The sequence below is a fragment of the Diceros bicornis genome, chromosome 5 (assembly GCF_020826845.1).
Source record: "Diceros bicornis minor isolate mBicDic1 chromosome 5, mDicBic1.mat.cur, whole genome shotgun sequence".
NCBI classification, from domain to species: domain Eukaryota; kingdom Metazoa; phylum Chordata; class Mammalia; order Perissodactyla; family Rhinocerotidae; genus Diceros; species Diceros bicornis.
In genome coordinates, this window is record NC_080744.1 from 39,335,143 (window position 1) to 39,354,378 (window position 19,236).

Here is a 19,236-nt window from a genome sequence, read left to right on the forward strand (position 1 = left end):
TAGGCACATAGTTTGAGGATAATATATTCTTATATTTTTGTTAACAAAGTAGATATTCACTTGATTAAAGGGTTTTTGTTTTTTGGTTTTTTCCTTGTTTTTTTTTAGGCTAGAAAGGCCATTGTGACTATATGGTGACTACAGTTTTCTTACTACTGAGTTTCCCACTGGAATCATGGAGGAGAAACAGCAGATTATTTTGGCTAATCAGGATGGTGGGACAGTGGCAGGAACAGCACCTACCTTCTTCGTCATCCTAAAACAGCCAGGAAATGGCAAAACTGATCAAGGAATTTTGGTTACTAATCGAGATGCCTGTGCTTTGGCTAGCAGTGTGTCATCACCAGGAAAAGCTAAAGGGAAGATTTGCCTTCCAGCTGATTGTACTGTGGGAGGAATCACTGTCACCTTGGATAACAATAGTATGTGGAATGAGTTCTATCATCGAAGCACAGAGATGATTTTGACCAAGCAGGGAAGACGCATGTTTCCTTACTGTCGTTATTGGATAACAGGTTTAGATTCAAATATGAAGTATATCCTTGTCATGGATATATCTCCTGTGGATAACCATCGTTATAAGTGGAATGGTCGCTGGTGGGAACCTAGTGGGAAAGCTGAGCCCCATGTTTTGGGGAGGGTTTTTATTCATCCAGAATCTCCTTCCACAGGTCATTATTGGATGCATCAACCAGTATCTTTCTATAAACTCAAACTTACCAACAATACACTGGACCAAGAAGGGCATATCATCTTGCACTCTATGCATCGCTACCTGCCAAGGCTTCATTTGGTGCCTGCAGAAAAGGCTACTGAAGTGATACAATTAAATGGCCCTGGTGTCCACACTTTTACCTTCCCACAGACAGAATTTTTTGCGGTAACAGCTTATCAGAACATTCAGATTACCCAGCTGAAAATAGATTACAATCCATTTGCTAAAGGCTTCCGGGATGATGGGCTGAATAGTAAGCCCCAGAGAGACGGAAAGCAAAAGAACAGCTCTGACCAAGAAGGGAATAGTGTTCCCAGTTCTCCTGGTCAACGAGTCCGTCTTACAGAAGGTGAGGGGTCAGAAATACAGCTACCTGATTCAGATTCTTTGTCGAGAGTTCATGAAACATCAGGCAAGGGTTTGGAGAAGCCTTCCCTTAATATAAAACGAGACTTGCTTGGTTTCGTGGATATTGATTCACTTGATGAAGTTCCTCAATTGAAGCAAGAGGTTTCTGAAAGGTAGGTAACAGTTTTTCGGTTCTTTTAAAGTAAGATTTTGGATTTAACATCTTGATTATATGGACTGCTGACTTGAGACATTGGTAAATGTAAGCTGCTATAAAATATACCACAGTTGCTTTCACATTCTGTGAAGTGACAGTTCATTTTTTGGTAATGAATATCATTTGGGTTCAGGATCCAGAATTGTAGGCAGATTAGATGACTTAACAGAATTTGGATCTTTCATTCATTTAGATTTAGAATTTTGTTAATCATGCATGAGTGTTTCTTAGTAATATATGTAGACAACTCTTGATTAATTGAGGAAGGGAAAAGAAATGACCCCCAAATCATAACTTAAACTTATCCAAATGAGGCACAGAAGGGATTCAAAGTAAACTTAATTATACCTAATATTTAAGAATTTACTGCTCTATGGACATCTTAATCCATAAATTACCTGACTGAAAAACAAGCTGAAGGTTGTTACATGTTATAATAGCATGATATAGGATTGTGTATTTTTTATTTGAATTTGCATTATTTATTAAAAAATTTTTTTTTATCGATGACTTTTTAGAGTAGTTTTAGGTTCACAGCAAAATTGAAGGTACAGAGATTTCCCATATACCCTCTGCCTCCACACATGCATAGATTCCTTCATTATGAACATCCCCTACCAGAGTAGTATATTTGTTAGAATTGATGAACCTACGTTGACACATCATAATCGCCCAAAGTCCGTAGGTTACGTTAGGGTTCACTCTTGGTGTTGTACACTCCATGGATTTGGACAAATATGTAATGACATATATCTACCATTACAGTATCATGCAGAGTATTTTCATTGCCCTAAAAATCTCCTGTGCTCTGCTTGTTAATCCTCCCCTTCCTTCCCAATCTCTGGCAACTTGTGATCTTTTCATTGTTTCCATAGCTTTGCCTTGTCCAGAATGTCATATAGTTGGAATCATACAGTAGGTAGCTTTTTCAGATTGACTTCTTTCACTTAGTTACATGTATTTAAGGTTCCTTCATGTCTTTTCATGGCTTGATAGCACATTTCTTTTTTTTTTTTCTTTTTCTGAGGAAGATTTGGCCCTGAGCTAATATCTATTTCCTATCTTCCTCTTTTTGCTTGAGGAAGATTTGCCCTGTGCTGACATCTGTGCCAGTCTTCCTGTATTTTGTATGTGGGTCACCGCCACCTCATGGCTGCTGACGAGGAGTGTAGGTCCACGCCTGGAAACTGAACCCGGGCTGCCAAAGTGGAGCTCTCCAAACTTAACCACAGCACTGGCCCGCACATTTGTTTTTAGTGCTGAATAATATTCCATTGTCTGGATGTACCAGTTTGTTTATCCGTTCACCTACTCAGGGACATCTTGGTTGCTTCCAGATTTTGGCGATTATGAATAAAGCTGCTGTAAACATCCATGTCCAAGTTTTCATTTCATTTGGGTAGATACCAAGGAGCATGATCACTAGATTATGTGGTATGAGTATGTTTAGATTTGTAAGAAACTGCCAAACTGTCTGCCACAGTGGCTGTACCATTTTGCAACCCATCGGCAATGAATGAGTTCCTGTTGCTCTACATCCTCATCAGCATTTGGTGTTGTCAGTTTTCTGCATTTTGGCCTAAAATTTTAATAGGTGTGTAGTGGTATCTCGTTTTAATTTACATTTCCCTGATGACCCATGATGTGGAACATCTTTTCATACACTTATTTGCCATCTGTATCTCTTCTTTGGTGAGTTTTTGATAGGCCTGAGGCCCAGTTTTTAGTCAGATTGTTTACTTATTGTTAAGTTTAAGGAGTTTTTTGTATATTTGGGATAACAGTCCTTTATCAGATGTGTCTTGCAAATCTTTTTTCCCAGTCTATGGCTTGTTGTCCTATTCTCTTGACATTGTCTTTCACAGAGCAGAATTTTTTTATATTAATAAAATTCAGCCTATCAGTTCTTTCGTGGATCATGTCTTTGGGGTTATAGCTAAAAAGTCATTGTCATGAACAAAGTCACGTAGATTTTCTTTTATGTTATCTTTTAGGAGTCTTATAGTTTCAGGTTTTGCATTTTGGTTTATGATTCATTTTGAATTAATTTTTGTGAAGTGTGTAAGATGTGTGTCTAGATTCATTTTCTTGCATGTGGATGTCCTGCTGTGTGAGCACCATTTGTTGAGAAGACTGTCTTTCTTCATTGTATTGTTTTTCTTCCTTTGTCCAAGATCAGTTGACTATATTTACATGAGTCTATTTGTGAAGTCTCTAGTCTGTTCCATTGACCTCTTTGTCTTTTCTTTCACTAATACCACATTGTCTTGATTACTGTAGCTTAATAGTAAGTCTTGAAGTTGGGTTGTGTTAGCCCTCTAACTTTGTTCTTCTTCTTCAATATTGTGTTGGCTATGCTGAATCTTTTTATTCTCCATATAAACTTTAGAATCAGTTTATTGATATCCACAAAATAGCTTGCTGGAATTTTGCTTGTGGTTGCATTGACTCTGTAGGTCAGGTTGGGAAGAACTGACATCTTGACTGTATTGAGTCTTCCTATCCATGAACATGGAATATCTCTCTGTTTATTTTGTTCTTTAATTCTTTTCTTCAGAGTTTTGTGATTTTTCCTCATGTAGATCTTGTACATATTTTATTAGATTTATACTTAAGTATTTTATTTTTTTTCGTGATAATGTAAATGGTATTGTGTTTTTAACTTCAAAGTTCACTTGATCATTGCTGGTATATAGGAAAGTGGTTGATTTTTGTATATTAACCTTGTATCTTGCAACTTTGCTATAATTGCATATTAATTCCAGAAGTTTTTTGTTAATTCTTACAGAGTTTTTACCTAGATGATCATGTCATTTGTGAACAAAGGCAGTTTTATTTGTTTCTCCTCAATCTGAATTCTTATTTCCTTTTCTTGTCTTATTGCATTAGCTAGGACTTCTAGTATGATGTTGAAAAGGAGTGGTGAGAGGAGACATCTTTGCCTTGTTCCTGATCTTAGTGGGAAAGCCTCTAGTTTCTCACCATTAAGTATGATGTTAATTTTATGCTTTTTGTAGATATTGTTAATCAAGTTGAGGAAGTTCTCTATTCCTTGTTTAATGAGAGTTTTTATCATGAATGAGTGTTGGATTTTGTGGAACGTTTTTTCTGAATCTATTGGTTTTTTTTTTTTTTTTAATTCTTTTGATGTGATGGATTACATTCATTGATATTTGAGTGTTGAATCAGCCTTACATACCTGGGATAAATCCTACTTGGTCATAGTGTATAATTCTTCTTATACCTTGTTGGATTCAATTTGCTGTTATTTTGTTGAGGATTTTTGAGTCTGTGGTCATGAGAGATGGTGGTCTGTTATTTTCTTTTCTTATAATGTCTATCTGTGTTTGATATTAGGGTAATACTGGCCTCATAGAATGAGTTGGAAGTATTTTCTGTGCTTCAGTCCTTTGAAAGAGATTGTAGCGAATTGGTATAATTTCTTCTTTAAATGTTAGGGAAAATTAACCAGTGAACCCATCTGTGCCTGGCGCTTTCTGTTTTGGAAGGTTATTAGTTGTTGATTCAATTTCTTTAATAGATATAGGCTTGTTGCAATTGTCTATTTCTTCTTGTGTGAGTTTTGGCATATTGTGTTTTTCAAGGAATTGGTCCATTTTGTCTAGTTTATCAAATTTGTGGACATAGAGTTGTTCATAATATTCCTTAATTATCCTTTTAATGTCCATGGGATCTGTAGTGATGTTCCCTTTTTCATTTCTGATAGTAGTATTTATGTCCTCTCTTTTTTTCTTAGCCTGGCGAGAGGTTATTGATTTTTATTGATCTTTTCAAAGTATTAGCTTTTGTTTTCATTGATTTTTCTTTGTTGATTTTCTGTTTTCAATTTTGTTGATTTGTGCCCTGATTCATATTGTTTCTTTTCTGCTGCTTTTTAATTTGCTCTTCTTTTTCTAGTTTTCTAAAGTGGAAATTTAGATTATTGATTTTAGATTTTCTTTCTTATCTAATATATGCATTTAATGGTATAAATTTCTCTCTAAGCACAGCTTTCTCTGCATCCTACAAATTTTGATAAGTTGTATTTACGTTTTCTTTTAGTTCAGAATATTTTAAAATTTCTCTTAAGATTTTTTCTTCTTTGACCCATGTGTTATTTAGAACTGTGTTTAGTCTCCACTTCCTTTGGGGTTTTCCAGTTACTTTTCTGTTAATGATTTCTAGTTTAATTCCACTGTAGTCTGATAGCGGGTATTTTTTGATTTCTAGTCTTTTAAATTTATTAAGATATTTTTAAGGCCCATCCAGAATGTGGTTTATTTTAGTGAATGTTTCATTTGAGCTTGAGAAGAATGTGTATTCTGCTGTTGTTGGATGAAGTAGTCTGTAGATGTCAGTTATATCCAGTTGATTGGCTGTGTTGTTGACACCTGTGTCCCTAGAGATTTTCTGTCTGCTGGATCTGTCCATTTCTTCTTTTTTTTTTTTATAATTTTTATTTATTTATTTTTTCCCACCAAAGCCCCAGTACATAGTTGTATGTCATAGCTGCACATCCTTCTAATTGCTGTATGTGGGACGCGGCCTCAGCATGGCCGGACAAGTGGTGCGTCGGTGCGCGCCCGGGATCCGAACCTAGGCCGCCAGCAGCAGAGCGCGTGCAGTTAACCGCTAAGCTACGGGCCAGCCCTGGATCTGTCCCTTTCTGATAGAGGGTGTTGAAGTCTCCATCTATAATAATAGATTCATCTATTTCTTCTTGTAGTTCTATTAATTTTTGCCTCACGTAGTTAGGCACTCTTATCTTTGGGCACATACACGTTAAGGATTATGTCTTCTTGGAGAATTGATCCTTTATCATTATGTAATGCCCTTCTTTATTCCCTGATAACTTTCCTTACTTTGAAGTCTGCTCTGTCTGAAATTAATATAGCTACTCGTACTTTGTTTTGATTAGTGTTAGTATGGTATATTTTTCTCCATCCACTTAGTTTTAGTCTTTATGTGTCTTTATGTGTCTTTATATTTAAAGGGGGTTCTTGTAGACAAACATATAGTTGGGTCTTGTTTTTTGATTCATTCTGACAATCTCTGTCTTTTAATTGGTGCATTTAGACTATTGACACTCAAAGTGATTATTGATACAGTTGGATTGATATCTACCATCTTCGTTACAGTTTTCTGTTGCCCTTGTTCTTTGTTACTACTTTTGTCTTCCACTCTTTTTCTGCTTTTTGTGGTTTTGGTTGAGCATTTTATGCAATTCAATTTTCTCTCCTTTCTTAGTATTTCACTTGTACTTATTTTTTAACTTTTTGGGGGATTGCTCTTGAGTTTGAATATACATTTACAACTATTCAAGTCCACTTTCAAATAACACTATCCTGCTTCACAGGTAGTGTGGAATTCCTCCCTCCTATCCCTTGTACCATTGCTGTCATTCATTTCATTTATATATAAACATATATACATATATATGATATATGCATAAGCATATATAATCAAATACATTGTTGCAGTTTAATTTTGAGGAAACTCTTATCTGTTAGATCAGTAAGAATAAGAAAAATAAAAGTTTTTATTTTACCTTGATTTGTTTCTTTTTTGTTGTTCTTTCTTAATGAAGATCTGAGTTTCTGACCTATATTATTTTCCTTTTGTCTGAAGAACTTCTTTTTAACATTTCTTGCAAGTCAGATGTACTAGCAACAAATTCCCTCAATTTTTGTTTGAGAAAATCTTTATTCCTCCTTCACTTTTGATGGATAATTTTGCAGGGTATAGAATTCTAGATTGGTGTTTTACTCTCTCAACACTTTAAATATTTCACTCTCTTCTTTATTCTCTGGTTTTTAAGGAGAAATTGGATATGGATTTTATCTCTGTTCCTCTATAAGGTGTCTTTTCCCTCTGGCTTCTTTCAGAATTTTTTCTTCGTCTTTGATTTTCTGTAGTTTAAAAATGATACCATTATGTGTACTTTTTTGGGTGTTTATCCTCCTTGGTGGTGTGAGCTTCTGGATCTGTGGTTTGGTGTCTGACGTTAATTTGGGGAAATTCTCAGTCATTATTGTTTGATATTTCTTTTGTTCCTTTCATTTTTTCTGGTATTCCCATTATGCTATTCCCATTATGGTATTCCCATATGTTACACTCTGTGTAGTTGTCCCACAGTCCTTGGATATTCTGTTCTGTTCTTTTCAGTCTTTGTTCTCTTTGCTTTTCAGTTTTGAAGGTTTCTATTGATATATCTTCAAGCTCAGAGATTGTTTCTGTAGCTGTGTTCAGTCTGCTAATAAGCCCATCAAAGACATTCTTCATTTCTGTTAAACAAAAACATTTCATGTTTTTGATCTTTAGTATCCCTTTTTTTTGGTTCTTTCTTAGGATTTTCATTTCTCTGCTTATGTTGCATGTCTGTTCTTGTATGCTCTCTGCATTATCCATTAGAGCCTTTAGCATATTAATTATAGTTGTTTTGAATTCTCAGTCTGATAATTCCAACATCCTTGCCATGTCTGGTTTTGTTGTTCATTCTGTGTCTTCAAATTGTGTTTTTTGCCTTTTAGTATGCTTTGTAATTTTTTCTCAGTAGCTGGACAAGATGTATTGGGTAAAAGGAACTGCTGTAAATGTGGTGTTAAGATGTTCTATAATCCTATGATTAGGTCTCAGTTTTTCAGTGAGCCTGTTCCTCTGGACTATGAACTTCGCAAGTGCTTCTCATCTCTCCCCTCCAGGCTTTAAGTGGGACAGGATTGGCTACAGTGGGCTGGAGTTGGGTATTTCCTTTCCTTCAGGTCAGGCTGTGATAATACCCCAGCAGGTTAGGCTCTGGCTAACTAGTTTCTCCAGAGGTCAGGCCTTGTTGAGAAGAACAGAGTGCTCTCTCCCTCCCTCCCCCTAGGGATTTTTCTTGTGAGGGGGTATTTACTGTGAGAGCCTTGTCTGACTCCTGGAGGTAAAGTGTGGAGGCCCCCCCACCCCACCCCAATGACTGAGTCCTTTGGAGTTTTTAACTCTCCGAGTTGTCCACACTCAGCCTCCAGCAATTTATCAGTTAGAGGTCAGGTTTTCCTACCCTGGCACTGATTCCTGCTGTGATTTCCACTTGTCAGTTTCTGCTTTGGTAAAGCCATGATCTCCTGTAGTCATTTGTCTCAGCATTTTGCACTGTATTCTCACCTCTCGTCGATCCAGCAAGAGTTGTTGATTTTCCAATCTGTTTAGCATTTTACTTGTTAGGACGTAGTGGCAGTTTCCAAGCTCCTTACCTTTGGAACCTGAGAACTGGGAACTTGCTTTATTTTGAATGTTAGAACCCAGGTTTGGCAGAAGTAAATCCAAACCCAGTACTTTTACTTTATCTTCCCTTTCTCACTTAATCCATATCTCATTAACAGCTACCATTTCACTTTGGAATCCCCATGCTCACGAGTTCTCCTTGACTTGTCTATTGGCAAGTTAGTGCTTTGTTTTTTCTAAGGGTTGTTGACAGGTGGAGTGAATGCCACTCCAGCAATGTACAGGTTTTCCTTTTTTTTTCTATAAAGGGGGAAAGTTGTTTATGCTTTTTATTGTGGTATTTTTTGTAGTTGCAACTAGTGGATGCCATCTATGATTCTGCAACCACAGTTTCATCATCTTGATTACCCAACATGATTAAAAAAAATTTGAACGCTTCACCAGTATTTTTATCCTTATTTAAAAGCAGCTTAATCTGTCCTTGGATGATGGAGAATTTATTTTTAAAATTACTTTGGAGGCCAGGGTGAGAAGGAGTTTGTTAGCTAAAGGGTCATGTGTTTTTATTGTATATCTTTGTTATATGTTTTTGTTTTAGACAGCAGTTTTTGATATTATATATGGTTCAGCTTTTAATCTTAATAGATCAAGAAAATGGTTCAGATTTTTGAATGCATAAATATCTCTGTCATTGATGGGGAAAAAACAACTTGAAGTGCATGCCTCAAGGAATAGCATTATCTTTGTGTGTGAAAACGGTATTTAGCTATATGCAAACTTTGTCTCCAAATGCTTGATTTGGGAGTTGAGATAATTTTAAGTCAGGGGTTGGCTAAATCTGGCCTATAGCTTGCCTGTGCTTGTGTGTATATAACAATATGTAACAGAGACCATATGAAGAGTGCAAAACCTAAAATACTATCTGCCCCTTTACAGAAAAAGTTTGCCAACCTGCAATTTACTGATTTGTCTTTAAGAAAAAATTATATATAAAAATTTATTCCTCCTCTTCTACTTTCTACTCAACCCACTGAAATATGATTGCTCTATTATTCCATTTTAATTGTTCTAGCTAATATTATCAGTGGATTCTTTATTTGTAAACTCAGTGATTATTATCTAGGCTTTGTTTGTTACATGTGCTGTTGCTTAACCATCTCTTACTTTAAACTCTATTTTTTCTTTTTTGGTGCATACTGTGTCATTCACCTAGTTTTCCTAACCCTTGGTTTTTCCTTTTAGCCAGTTTCATTGATTTCTCTTAATATATTCAGCTATTTATTAAATAATAGTGTGTCCCAGTATTATGTTCTTATAGTCTTATTCATCACTTTGTCCTTTGCTCCCATGTAATATTGATTATTTTGAAAGCTAACACTACCTCTAGCTTAGATTTGACTGATTTCTTAGCTCCAGACCTCTAGATCAGCCTGGCTCCTGGAATTCTACCTACAGTGGTCATTGTTATCACCAACTCCAACTGAATTTTTTTTCAGCTTAAAACCTACTCTTCTTTTGTATTAGCTATTGTAGTCATTCGTATTGGAAATTTGTGCATTATTGTTGCCTCCCTCCACGAATCCATTATGTCATTCTCCTGTTGATGAACATGTGGATTGTTTCTGGTTTTTGACTATTAGTAATAAAGCTGCTATCAATATTCTTGTACATTGCTTTTGGTGGACACGTGTGCTAATTTCTCTTTGTTAAATATCTAGGAGTAGAATTGCTGGGCCATAGGGTTGGTGTATGTTTAGTTTTAGTAGATAATGCCGAAATTTTTCACAATGACTGTACCAGTTTACACTCCACCAACAACATATGGGGAGTTCCTGTTACTTCCACATTTTTGTCAATACTTGGTCTTTTTTGCTTTTAGCTATTCTGATCTTACTAATCTTTTGAGGCAGCTAATTCCATCATTGGATGACTGCTGGTTTCCTATAAGTTGAGATTTGTATCTTTGTATTTTTGCCCTCCCTCTTTCATAAGTTCGCCCCCACTTTTTTTTTTTTTAAAGTAATTGTAGTTGTAGACGGCAGAATTAATTCATACCTTCTTTTATGTAACTGTCCTTCAAAAATTTGGAGAAAAATTACTTATATTCCTCCAAGAGTTCTGTTCTTCTTTTATTCAGGCATTAACCAAGTATGATTGAACACCTTGTAGTTTCAGGTACTTTTCTAGGCACCAACCAAAATAAATTCCTATCTGCCTACTGGCTCTTTCATTCTGTGTAATTTCAACCTAAGCATTCCCAGATCTTTCAGCTTTTCCATTTGTGCTGTAGTTTTTAGGTGTTTTTCCATTTGATTGGTTAATTGAACATTGCCATGGGTGTACCAGAAGTCACCAACCCTACATATTTTTCTCTCAAGCATGTCAGAATGCAGATGAGTGAGAATGACATTATTATAGAGAAGAACCACTCCAGTTTAATAGGGAAGAAAAAGATTGTCACAAATATCAAAATTAGACACATATGAAAAGAGTTCTGCAAAAATAGTATTCCACAGTCTAGAATCCCGCTTTATTTTTCTCAACAGTGTACTTGCTGTGGCAGTATATAGAGGCATTTTTACAGGTCTGCATTAGTTTCCATAAAATGAATTTTATTTATTTATTTAGTTAGTTAGTTAGTGACATCTGGCAATCCTCCTCTTTTTTTGCTGAGGAAGACTGGCCCTGGGCTAACATCCGAGCCTATCTTCCTCCACTTTATATGGGACACCACCACAGCATGGCTTGCAAGCAGTGCATGCCCGGGATCCGAACTGGCGAAGCCTGGGCTGCCGCAGGGGAGCGCGCGCACTTAACTGCCTGCACCACCGGGCCAGCCCCCATAAAATGAATTTAATCAGGCCTCTGTTGGTGGACCTTGAGATTGTTTTGGTTATTTAACCATTACAAATAATGCTTCAGTAAAATTTCTTATGTATATAGTCTTACACACTTTCGCAAATACAGGGATCAGTTCTTAGGAATGGATTTGCCTGGATCAGAGGGTATACAGATTTTAAATTTTGAGCTTATAACCATTTACATCTCCACCCATAGAATATAAGCCTACTGATCTTTGTACTATCTCTGCTGCTACCATTGTAGTCCAAAACACCATCCCTGCTGCATAACATCTAACTGGTTTTCCTAGTTGCTTCTCTTTTTTTCCCCCTACAATCCATGCTCTCTTTAGCTGACTGAATGCTCTTTGAAAAATGTGAATCAGATTATGTCACTCCCTTCTTGAAACCCTTCAGTGGCTTTCTCTTGTATTTAAAGGCTTCTTGCCTATCTCTTTGGCCTTATCTTGTACCGTACTTTTTAGAGTGTGCTACACTTCAGCCATATAAGTGTATTTCTAGCTTAGTTAGTCCTTTTTCTCTTCGTATTCCCTCTGCCTTTAATGCCTTCAGTGCTTTTGCATGTTATAACCTTATTGGCATCCTCTCATCATTCAGGTCTAGTCTCATATCTGTTTTATTTAATTCATTATCTTATTTTTAGTGAATTTGTCTGTTTTGGTCTTTTAGGATCTTCATAGCATTCATCCCTGTCATCTTGTTTGTTGACTACTGTGTACTCTGATTTTCCCACTAGCTTATACACTTCGTGAGAGTAAGGATTTTGTTTTACTTGGTACTGATTCCTCAACCCTAGAATGTCACCTGACAGTTAATAAATATTTGAATTTGCATACTTTCACCAAAACTTGAATAGTGTAAATGAAATGAAACTTTTGGAGTATTAGGAATACTATTTATAAACACTCATTTGGTTTTTCATTACCTTGAATAATTGATAGTAAATCTTTAACTTATTGTTTAGTTTGATATGTTTTTGTCTAAGGCTATTATAGTATATATTTCAGCATTATAGTATATATTTCAGCATAGTTTTAGAAGGGAGAGTGTTTTACCCTTTGGAAGTTAGATTTACTTATTAGTGAGGGATGGTGCCTTTACATTATGCACTTTCCAGGATCTTTGGTTTCTTTCTAATTCCTACTATTTCTTTTTCTTTCGAGGAAGATTGGCCCTGAGCTAACATCTGTTGCCAATCTTCCTCTTCTTTGTCCCCAAAGCCCCAGTACATTGTTGTATATCATAGTTGTAGAGTTGTAGCTCTTCTGTGTGGGATGCTGCCTCAGCATGGCTTGATGAGCGGTGAGTAGGTCCACGCCCAGGATCCGAACTGGTGAACCCCGGGCCACCAAAGCAGAACGCTTGAACTTAACCTTTGCGCCACTGGGCCAGCCCCTTCTTTTTCTTTTTAAAGACATGAGAAACAAAACTTTTTGTTATTTGTCATTTTCCATCATCATTTACTTCTTCTTTTCCCTGGTTCTTTTATTTGTTGCTAACATTCTTGGGCAAGTAGTGTCCACTCATTGCCTAAATTTCCTCACTTCTTTTTTTCTTCCTTTCTTTCTTTTTTTTTGTGTGTGTGTGAGGAAGATCAGCCCTGAGCTAACATCATGCCAGTCCTCTTCTTTTTGCTGAGGAAGTCTGGCCCTGAGCTAACATTTGTGCCTATCTTCCTCTACTTTATATGAGACGCCACCACAACATGGCCTGACAAGTGGTGCGTCGGTGCGGGCCAGGATCCGAACCTGGGCCTGCAGCAGCGGAGCGCGTGCACTTAACTGCTATGCCACGGGACCGGCCCCACTTCTTTCTTCTTTCTTTCTTTCTTTCTGCAGTCTACCTTCCCTAGCCACGTTGCTGTGCTTGTTCTGTCAAAGGTCATGTGTGATCCACTTAACAGATTGATCAGCCTGTTTATGTCCTTATTATTTGTATTGTGACATTTGACAAATAAAATACTTCATTCCGGGCCGGCCCTGTGGCTCAGCGGTTAAGTGCGTGTGCTCCGCTGCAGGCGGCCCGGGTTCGGATCCCGGGTGCGCACCGACGCACCACTCCTCCGGCCATGCTGAGGCCGTGTCCCACATACAGCAACTAGAAGGATGTGCAGCTATGACAGACAACTATCTACAGGGACTTTGGGGGAAAAATAAATAAATAAAATCTTTAAAAAAAAAAATACTTCATTCCTCTTTAGATGTTACTATTCTCATTCTTTGTTTGCTCCTTAGAACATTACCTTTTCAGCCCCCATGTTGGGTATTTTTAAAAATTATTATATTTTCTTAATATTATCTGCATTGTTACTTTCAGTGCATCTTCCCTGGTGACTCTAGGTACCATCTTGTGGTGATGACTTCCAAAAGGGCTCCATATTTAGGTCTTGTATCCAACTCTGTTCTTTAGTTATATCAGACTGTCATAGTTTCCTTTGAGGCTCAAAATTTGGGAGTCATCCTTGATTATTTTGTGTTTCTCTTTTATTTTTACTCTACTCTGCCGCTAACTCTTATTGATTCTACTTCGGTGGTATGTGAGATTTGCACCCTTCTTACTTTTACAACCACTCTTGTTCAGATTTCCATCACTTCATTCCTAAATTATCTGTCATTATTTTTCTCTCTTCAATCTCTCCTGAATAGTGCTGCCAAATTTATCTAACACTTTTTTCTTTGCCATTCCTCTATTCAAACATCTAAAAAGGCTCTCATTTTCTCTTTAATTATTATGTAACTTACTAAATTGAAATGTGATGCGTATCACACACACATGCAGGCACACAGTACAGTTAGATGAATTTTCACAAAGTGAACACAAACGTACAACCAGCATTCATATCACGAAAAAATAGACCAGCACACCAGAAGCTCCTGTAAGGCCTTTTCCAGTCGTTCTTCTCCCTCCCTCCCCAACAGGATAACCGTTATCTTGTCTTCTAACATTATAGATTTTTTTGCCTGTTTTTATATAAAAGGAATAGTACAGTATGAACTATTTTGTGTCTGACGTTTTTAGCTTTACATTATTTGTGAGATTCATCTATGTTGTCACAGATTGCTTTATTCTCATTGCTGCACAGTATTCCACTTTTTTTGTTTTTGTGAGGAAGATCAGCCCTGAGCTAACATCTGATGCCAGTCTTCTTCTTTTTGCTGAGGAAGACTGGCCCTGGGCTAACATCCGCCCCCATCTTCCTCTACTTTATATGGGACACCGCCACAGCATGGCTTGACAAGCAGTGCATCGGTGTGGTGCGCGCCCGGGATCCGAACCTGCGAACCCCAGGATGCTGAAGCGGAGTGCACACACTTAACTGCTGCACCACCGGGCCAGCCCCCAGTATTCCACTTTTAAAATGTATCACATTTTACTCATTTGAATGTTCATTGGCATTTGGATGGTTTCCGTTGTAAATAATGCAGTGGGCATTTTAAATAGCGCAGTTATGAATACTCTAGTTTTGGTTCACATGTGAGTGCATTTCTATTGAGCATATACCTAGAAGTGGAATTGCTTAATCATGGGATGTACATATGTTCAGCTTTAGTAAATATCCTCACATAGATTTTTTTTTTTTTTTTGTGGGGAAGATCAGCCCTGAGCTAACATCTGATGCCAATTCTCCTCTTTTTTCTGAGGAAGACTGGCCCTGAGCTAACATCTGTGCCCATCTTCCTTTACTTTATATGGGACGCTGCCACAGCATGCATGGCCCAACAAGCAGTGCGTCGGTGGGCGCCCGGGATCCGAACCGGTGAACCCCAGGCCGCCGCAGCAGATCGAGCGCACTTAACGGCTTGTGCCACCGGGCTGAGCCCCTGCGTAGATTTTCAAAGTGGTTTTACCAACATATTCTTCCACCATCAGTGAATAAGAGTTGAAGTTACTCAGCATCCTTGCTAGAACTTAGTATCTTTTTTCTTTTTCATTTTGGTCATTCTGGTGAATGTGTAGTGGCAAAGTATTATGGATTTTTTAAAGTTGTGGTAAAATATAGATAACATAAAATTTACCACTTTAACCATTTTTAAATGTACAATAATTGGGTGGCATTAAGGACATTTAAAATGTTGTGCATGGGCTGGCCCCGTGGCTTAGCAGTTAAGTGCGCACTCTCCGCTGCTGGCGGCCCGGGTTCGGATCCCGGGCGCGCACCGACACACCGCTTCTCTGGCCATGCTGAGGCCACGTCCCACATACAGCAACTAGAAGGATGTGCAACTATGACGTACAACTATCTACTGGGGCTTTGGGGGAAAAAAAATAAATAAAATTAAAAAAAAAAAAATGTTGTGCAGCCATTCCTACTATCCTTTTCTAGACTTTTTCTTCATCCCGGAGACTCCGTACCCTTTAAATAATAAGTCCCCAGCTTCACCCCTGGTAGCCTCTGTTCTCCTTTCCGTCTGTATGAATTTGTCTATTCTAGATACTTCATATCAGTGAAATCATAAAATATTTATCCTTTTGCTTCTGGCTGGTTTCACATGGCGTAATGTCTTCAACGTTCATCCATATTGTCACATGTATCCATACTTCATTCTTTTTTGTGACTGAATAATATTCCATTCTATGTATATACCACATTTTGTTTATCCGTTCATCTATTAATGGACACTTGGGTTGTTTCCACCTTTTGGCTATTGTGGATAACAGTGCTATGAACATGGGTGTACAAATATCTCTTCGAGACTGCTTTCAATTTTTTGAGTTTTTCTAGAAATGGAATTTCTGGATCATATAGTGATTCTATTTTTAATTTTTTGAGGAACCTCCGTGCTGTTTTCTATAGTGGCTGCACTCTTGTCCATTCCCATCAACCGTGCACAAAGGTTCCAGTTTCTCTACATCCTTGCCAACGCTTTTTACTTTCTGTTTTTTTTTTTTTTTTTTGTGAGCAAGATCAACCCTGAGCTAACATCCATGCCAATCCTCTTCTTTTTGCTGAGAAAGACTGGCCCTGAGCTAACATCCATGCCTATCTTCTTCCACTTTATTTGGAACACCACCACAGCATGGCCTGACAAGCGGTGTGTCGGTGTGCGCCTGGGAACTGAACCCGGACTGACAGCAGTGGAGCGTGTCCACTCAACCGCTATGCCACGGAGCCGGCCCCACTTTGTTTTTTTGATAATAGGCATATAATGGGTATGAAATGGTGTCATTGTGGTTTCCATTTGTATTTTCCTAATGATTAGTGATGTTGAGCATCTTTTAATGTGCTTGTTGGCCTTTGGAGAAATGTCTATTCAGGTTCTTTACCTGTTTTAAAATTGTTTTTTTGTTGTTGAGTTGTGGGAGTTCTTTATATATTCTGGATATTAACCCAGTGTTAAATAAATGATTTGCAAATATTTTTTGCCATTCTTTGAATCGACTCTGATGATAGCTCCCTTTGTTGCACAAAAGCAAAAGTTTTTAATTTTGATGAAGTACAATTTTTCTGTTTCTTTTCTTTCTGTTGCTTTTGCTTTTGGTGTCCTATTTAAGGAACCATTACCAAATCCAAGGTTATAAAGATTTTCTCCTATGTTTTCTACTAAGAGTTATGTAGTTTTAGCTCTTCAATTTAGGGCTTTGATCCATTTTGAGTATTTTTAAAGTATGTTATAAGGTAAGAGTCCAGTTTTATTCTTTTGCATGTGTATGTCTGGTTTCCCAGCACCATTTGTTGAAAAGACTGTCCTTTTCCTAATAAATGGTCTTGGCACTCTTTTCGAAAACCAATTGACCACGTATGTGAGGGTTTATTTCTGAGCTCTCTTGTATTGTGTATTCTGTATGTGTGTTCTTAAGCTGGTACCACAGTGTTTTGATTACTGTAACTTTGTAGTAAATTTTGAAATCAAGAAGTGTGAGTGTACCAACTTTGTTCTTATTTTTCAAGATTGTTTTGGCTATCAGGGATCCCTTGAAATTCCATATGAATTTTGGCTATCAGGGATCCCTTGAAATTCCATATGAATTTTAGTATCAGTTGTTTTACTTCACAGAAAGCACCATTGGGATTTTGATAAGGATTATACTGAATCTGTCTGTTGCTTTGGGTAATGTTGTTACTTTAACAATATTATGTCTTCCAATCTATGAACATGGGATATTTTGCAGTTTATTTAGGTCGTCTGTAATTTCTTTCAGGCATACTGTATAGTTTTCAATGTAAAAGTCTTTCTTCCTTGGTTAAATCTATTCCTATGTATTTTATTCTTTTCCGTGCTATTGTAAATTGAATGATTTTCTTAATTCCCTTTTTGGAAAGGAAATTCCTATCTCATATTGTATATTTTTCATTGTATAGAAATATAGCTGATCCTCGTATGTTGATTTTGTATCCTGCAGCTTTGCTGGATTTGTTTATGAACTGACATGTTTTTTTTGCGTGTGTATTCTTTAGAGTTTTCTACGTATAAAATCACATCATCTATGAATAGAGAGAGCTTTACTTCTTCCTTTTCAATTTTTTTTTAATTAATTAATTAATTTATTTATTTTTCAGCCAAAGCCCCAGTAGATAGTTGTATGTCATGGTTGCACATCCTTCTAGTTGCTGTATGTGGGACACGGCCTCAGCATGGCCAGAGAAGCGGTGCCTCGGTGCACGCCCGGGATCCGAACCCGGGCCGCCAGCAGCAGAGTGCATGCACTTATCTGCTAAGCCACGGGGCCGCCCCCAATTTGTTTTTGTTTTAATAAGTTTATTTATTTATTTCCCCCAAAGCCCCAGTAGACAGTTGTATGTCATAGGTGCACATCCTTCTAGTTGCTGCATGTGGGATGCGGCCTCAGCATGGCCGGAGAAGTGGTACGTTGGTGCATGCCCCGCATCTGAACCCGGGCCGCTAGCAGTGGAGCACGCGCACCTAACCGCTAAGCCACGGGCCGGCCCTTCCTTTCCAATTTGAATGCATATTATTTCTTTTTCTTTCTTTCTTTCTTTTTTTTTTTGTGAGGAAGATCAGCCCTGAGCTAACATCCATGCTAATCCTCCTCTTTTTGCTGAGGAAGACCGGCTCAGAGCTAACATCTATTGCCAATTCTCCTCCTTTTTTTCTTCCCCAAAGCCCCAGTAGATAGTTGTATGTCATAGTTGCACATCCTCCTAGTTGCTGTATGTGGGACGCGGCCTCAGCATGGCCAGGGAAGCGGTACGTCGGTGCGTGCCCGGGATCAAAACCCGGGCCCCCAGTAGAGGACCGCGCGCGCACTTAACCGCTAAGCCACGGGGCCGGCCCATATTATTTCTTTTTCTTGGCCTGATTGCTCTAGCTAGAACTTCCAGTAGTATGTTGAAGTGGTGAAAGTGGGAGCACTGTGGTTTTAATTTGTGTTTTTCTAATGATTAGTAAAATTGAGCACCTTTTTGTTGTTTTTATTTTTTTATTGCAGTAACATTGGTGTGTAACATTGTATAAATTTCAGGCATACATCATTATACTTCTGTTTCTGCGTTGATTACATCATGTTCACCACCCAAATACGAATTACAGTCCATCACCACACACTTGTGCCTAATCATCCCTTTCGCCCTCCTGCCTCCCCTCCCTCCCCTCCTCCTCTCTGGTCACCACCAGTCCAATCTCTGTCTCTGTGTGTTTGTTTGTTGTTGTTTTTCGCTTCTGAGTGAGATCATATGGTATTTGACCTTGTTCCTCTGACTTATTTAGCTTAGCATAATACCCTCAGTGTCCATCCATGTTGTCACAAATGGCTGGATTTCATTGTTTCTTACGACTGAGTAGTATTCCAGTGTGTATATACCACATCATCTTCATCCATTCGTCCCTTGATGGGCACTTAGGTTGCTTCCAAGTCTTGGCTATTGTGAATAACGTTGCAGTGAACACAGGGATGCGTGTATCTTTATGCACTGGTGTTTTCACGTTCTT

General features: G+C 37.9%; 1 protein-coding gene across 22 annotated transcripts in view; it reads left to right on the plus strand.

Annotated features, from left to right (window-relative positions):
- MGA (MAX dimerization protein MGA) overlaps nucleotides 1-19,236 on the plus strand; it is a 156,877-nt gene that overhangs the window by 60,275 nt on the left and 77,366 nt on the right. For all 22 annotated transcript variants that reach the window (XM_058541294.1, XM_058541295.1, XM_058541292.1 and 19 more), the window contains exon 2: nucleotides 109-1,236. In XM_058541294.1, coding sequence (XP_058397277.1) covers nucleotides 176-1,236 — 1,061 coding nt within the window. In that variant the 5' untranslated portion in view covers nucleotides 109-175. The remainder of the gene's footprint in view (nucleotides 1-108; nucleotides 1,237-19,236) is intronic.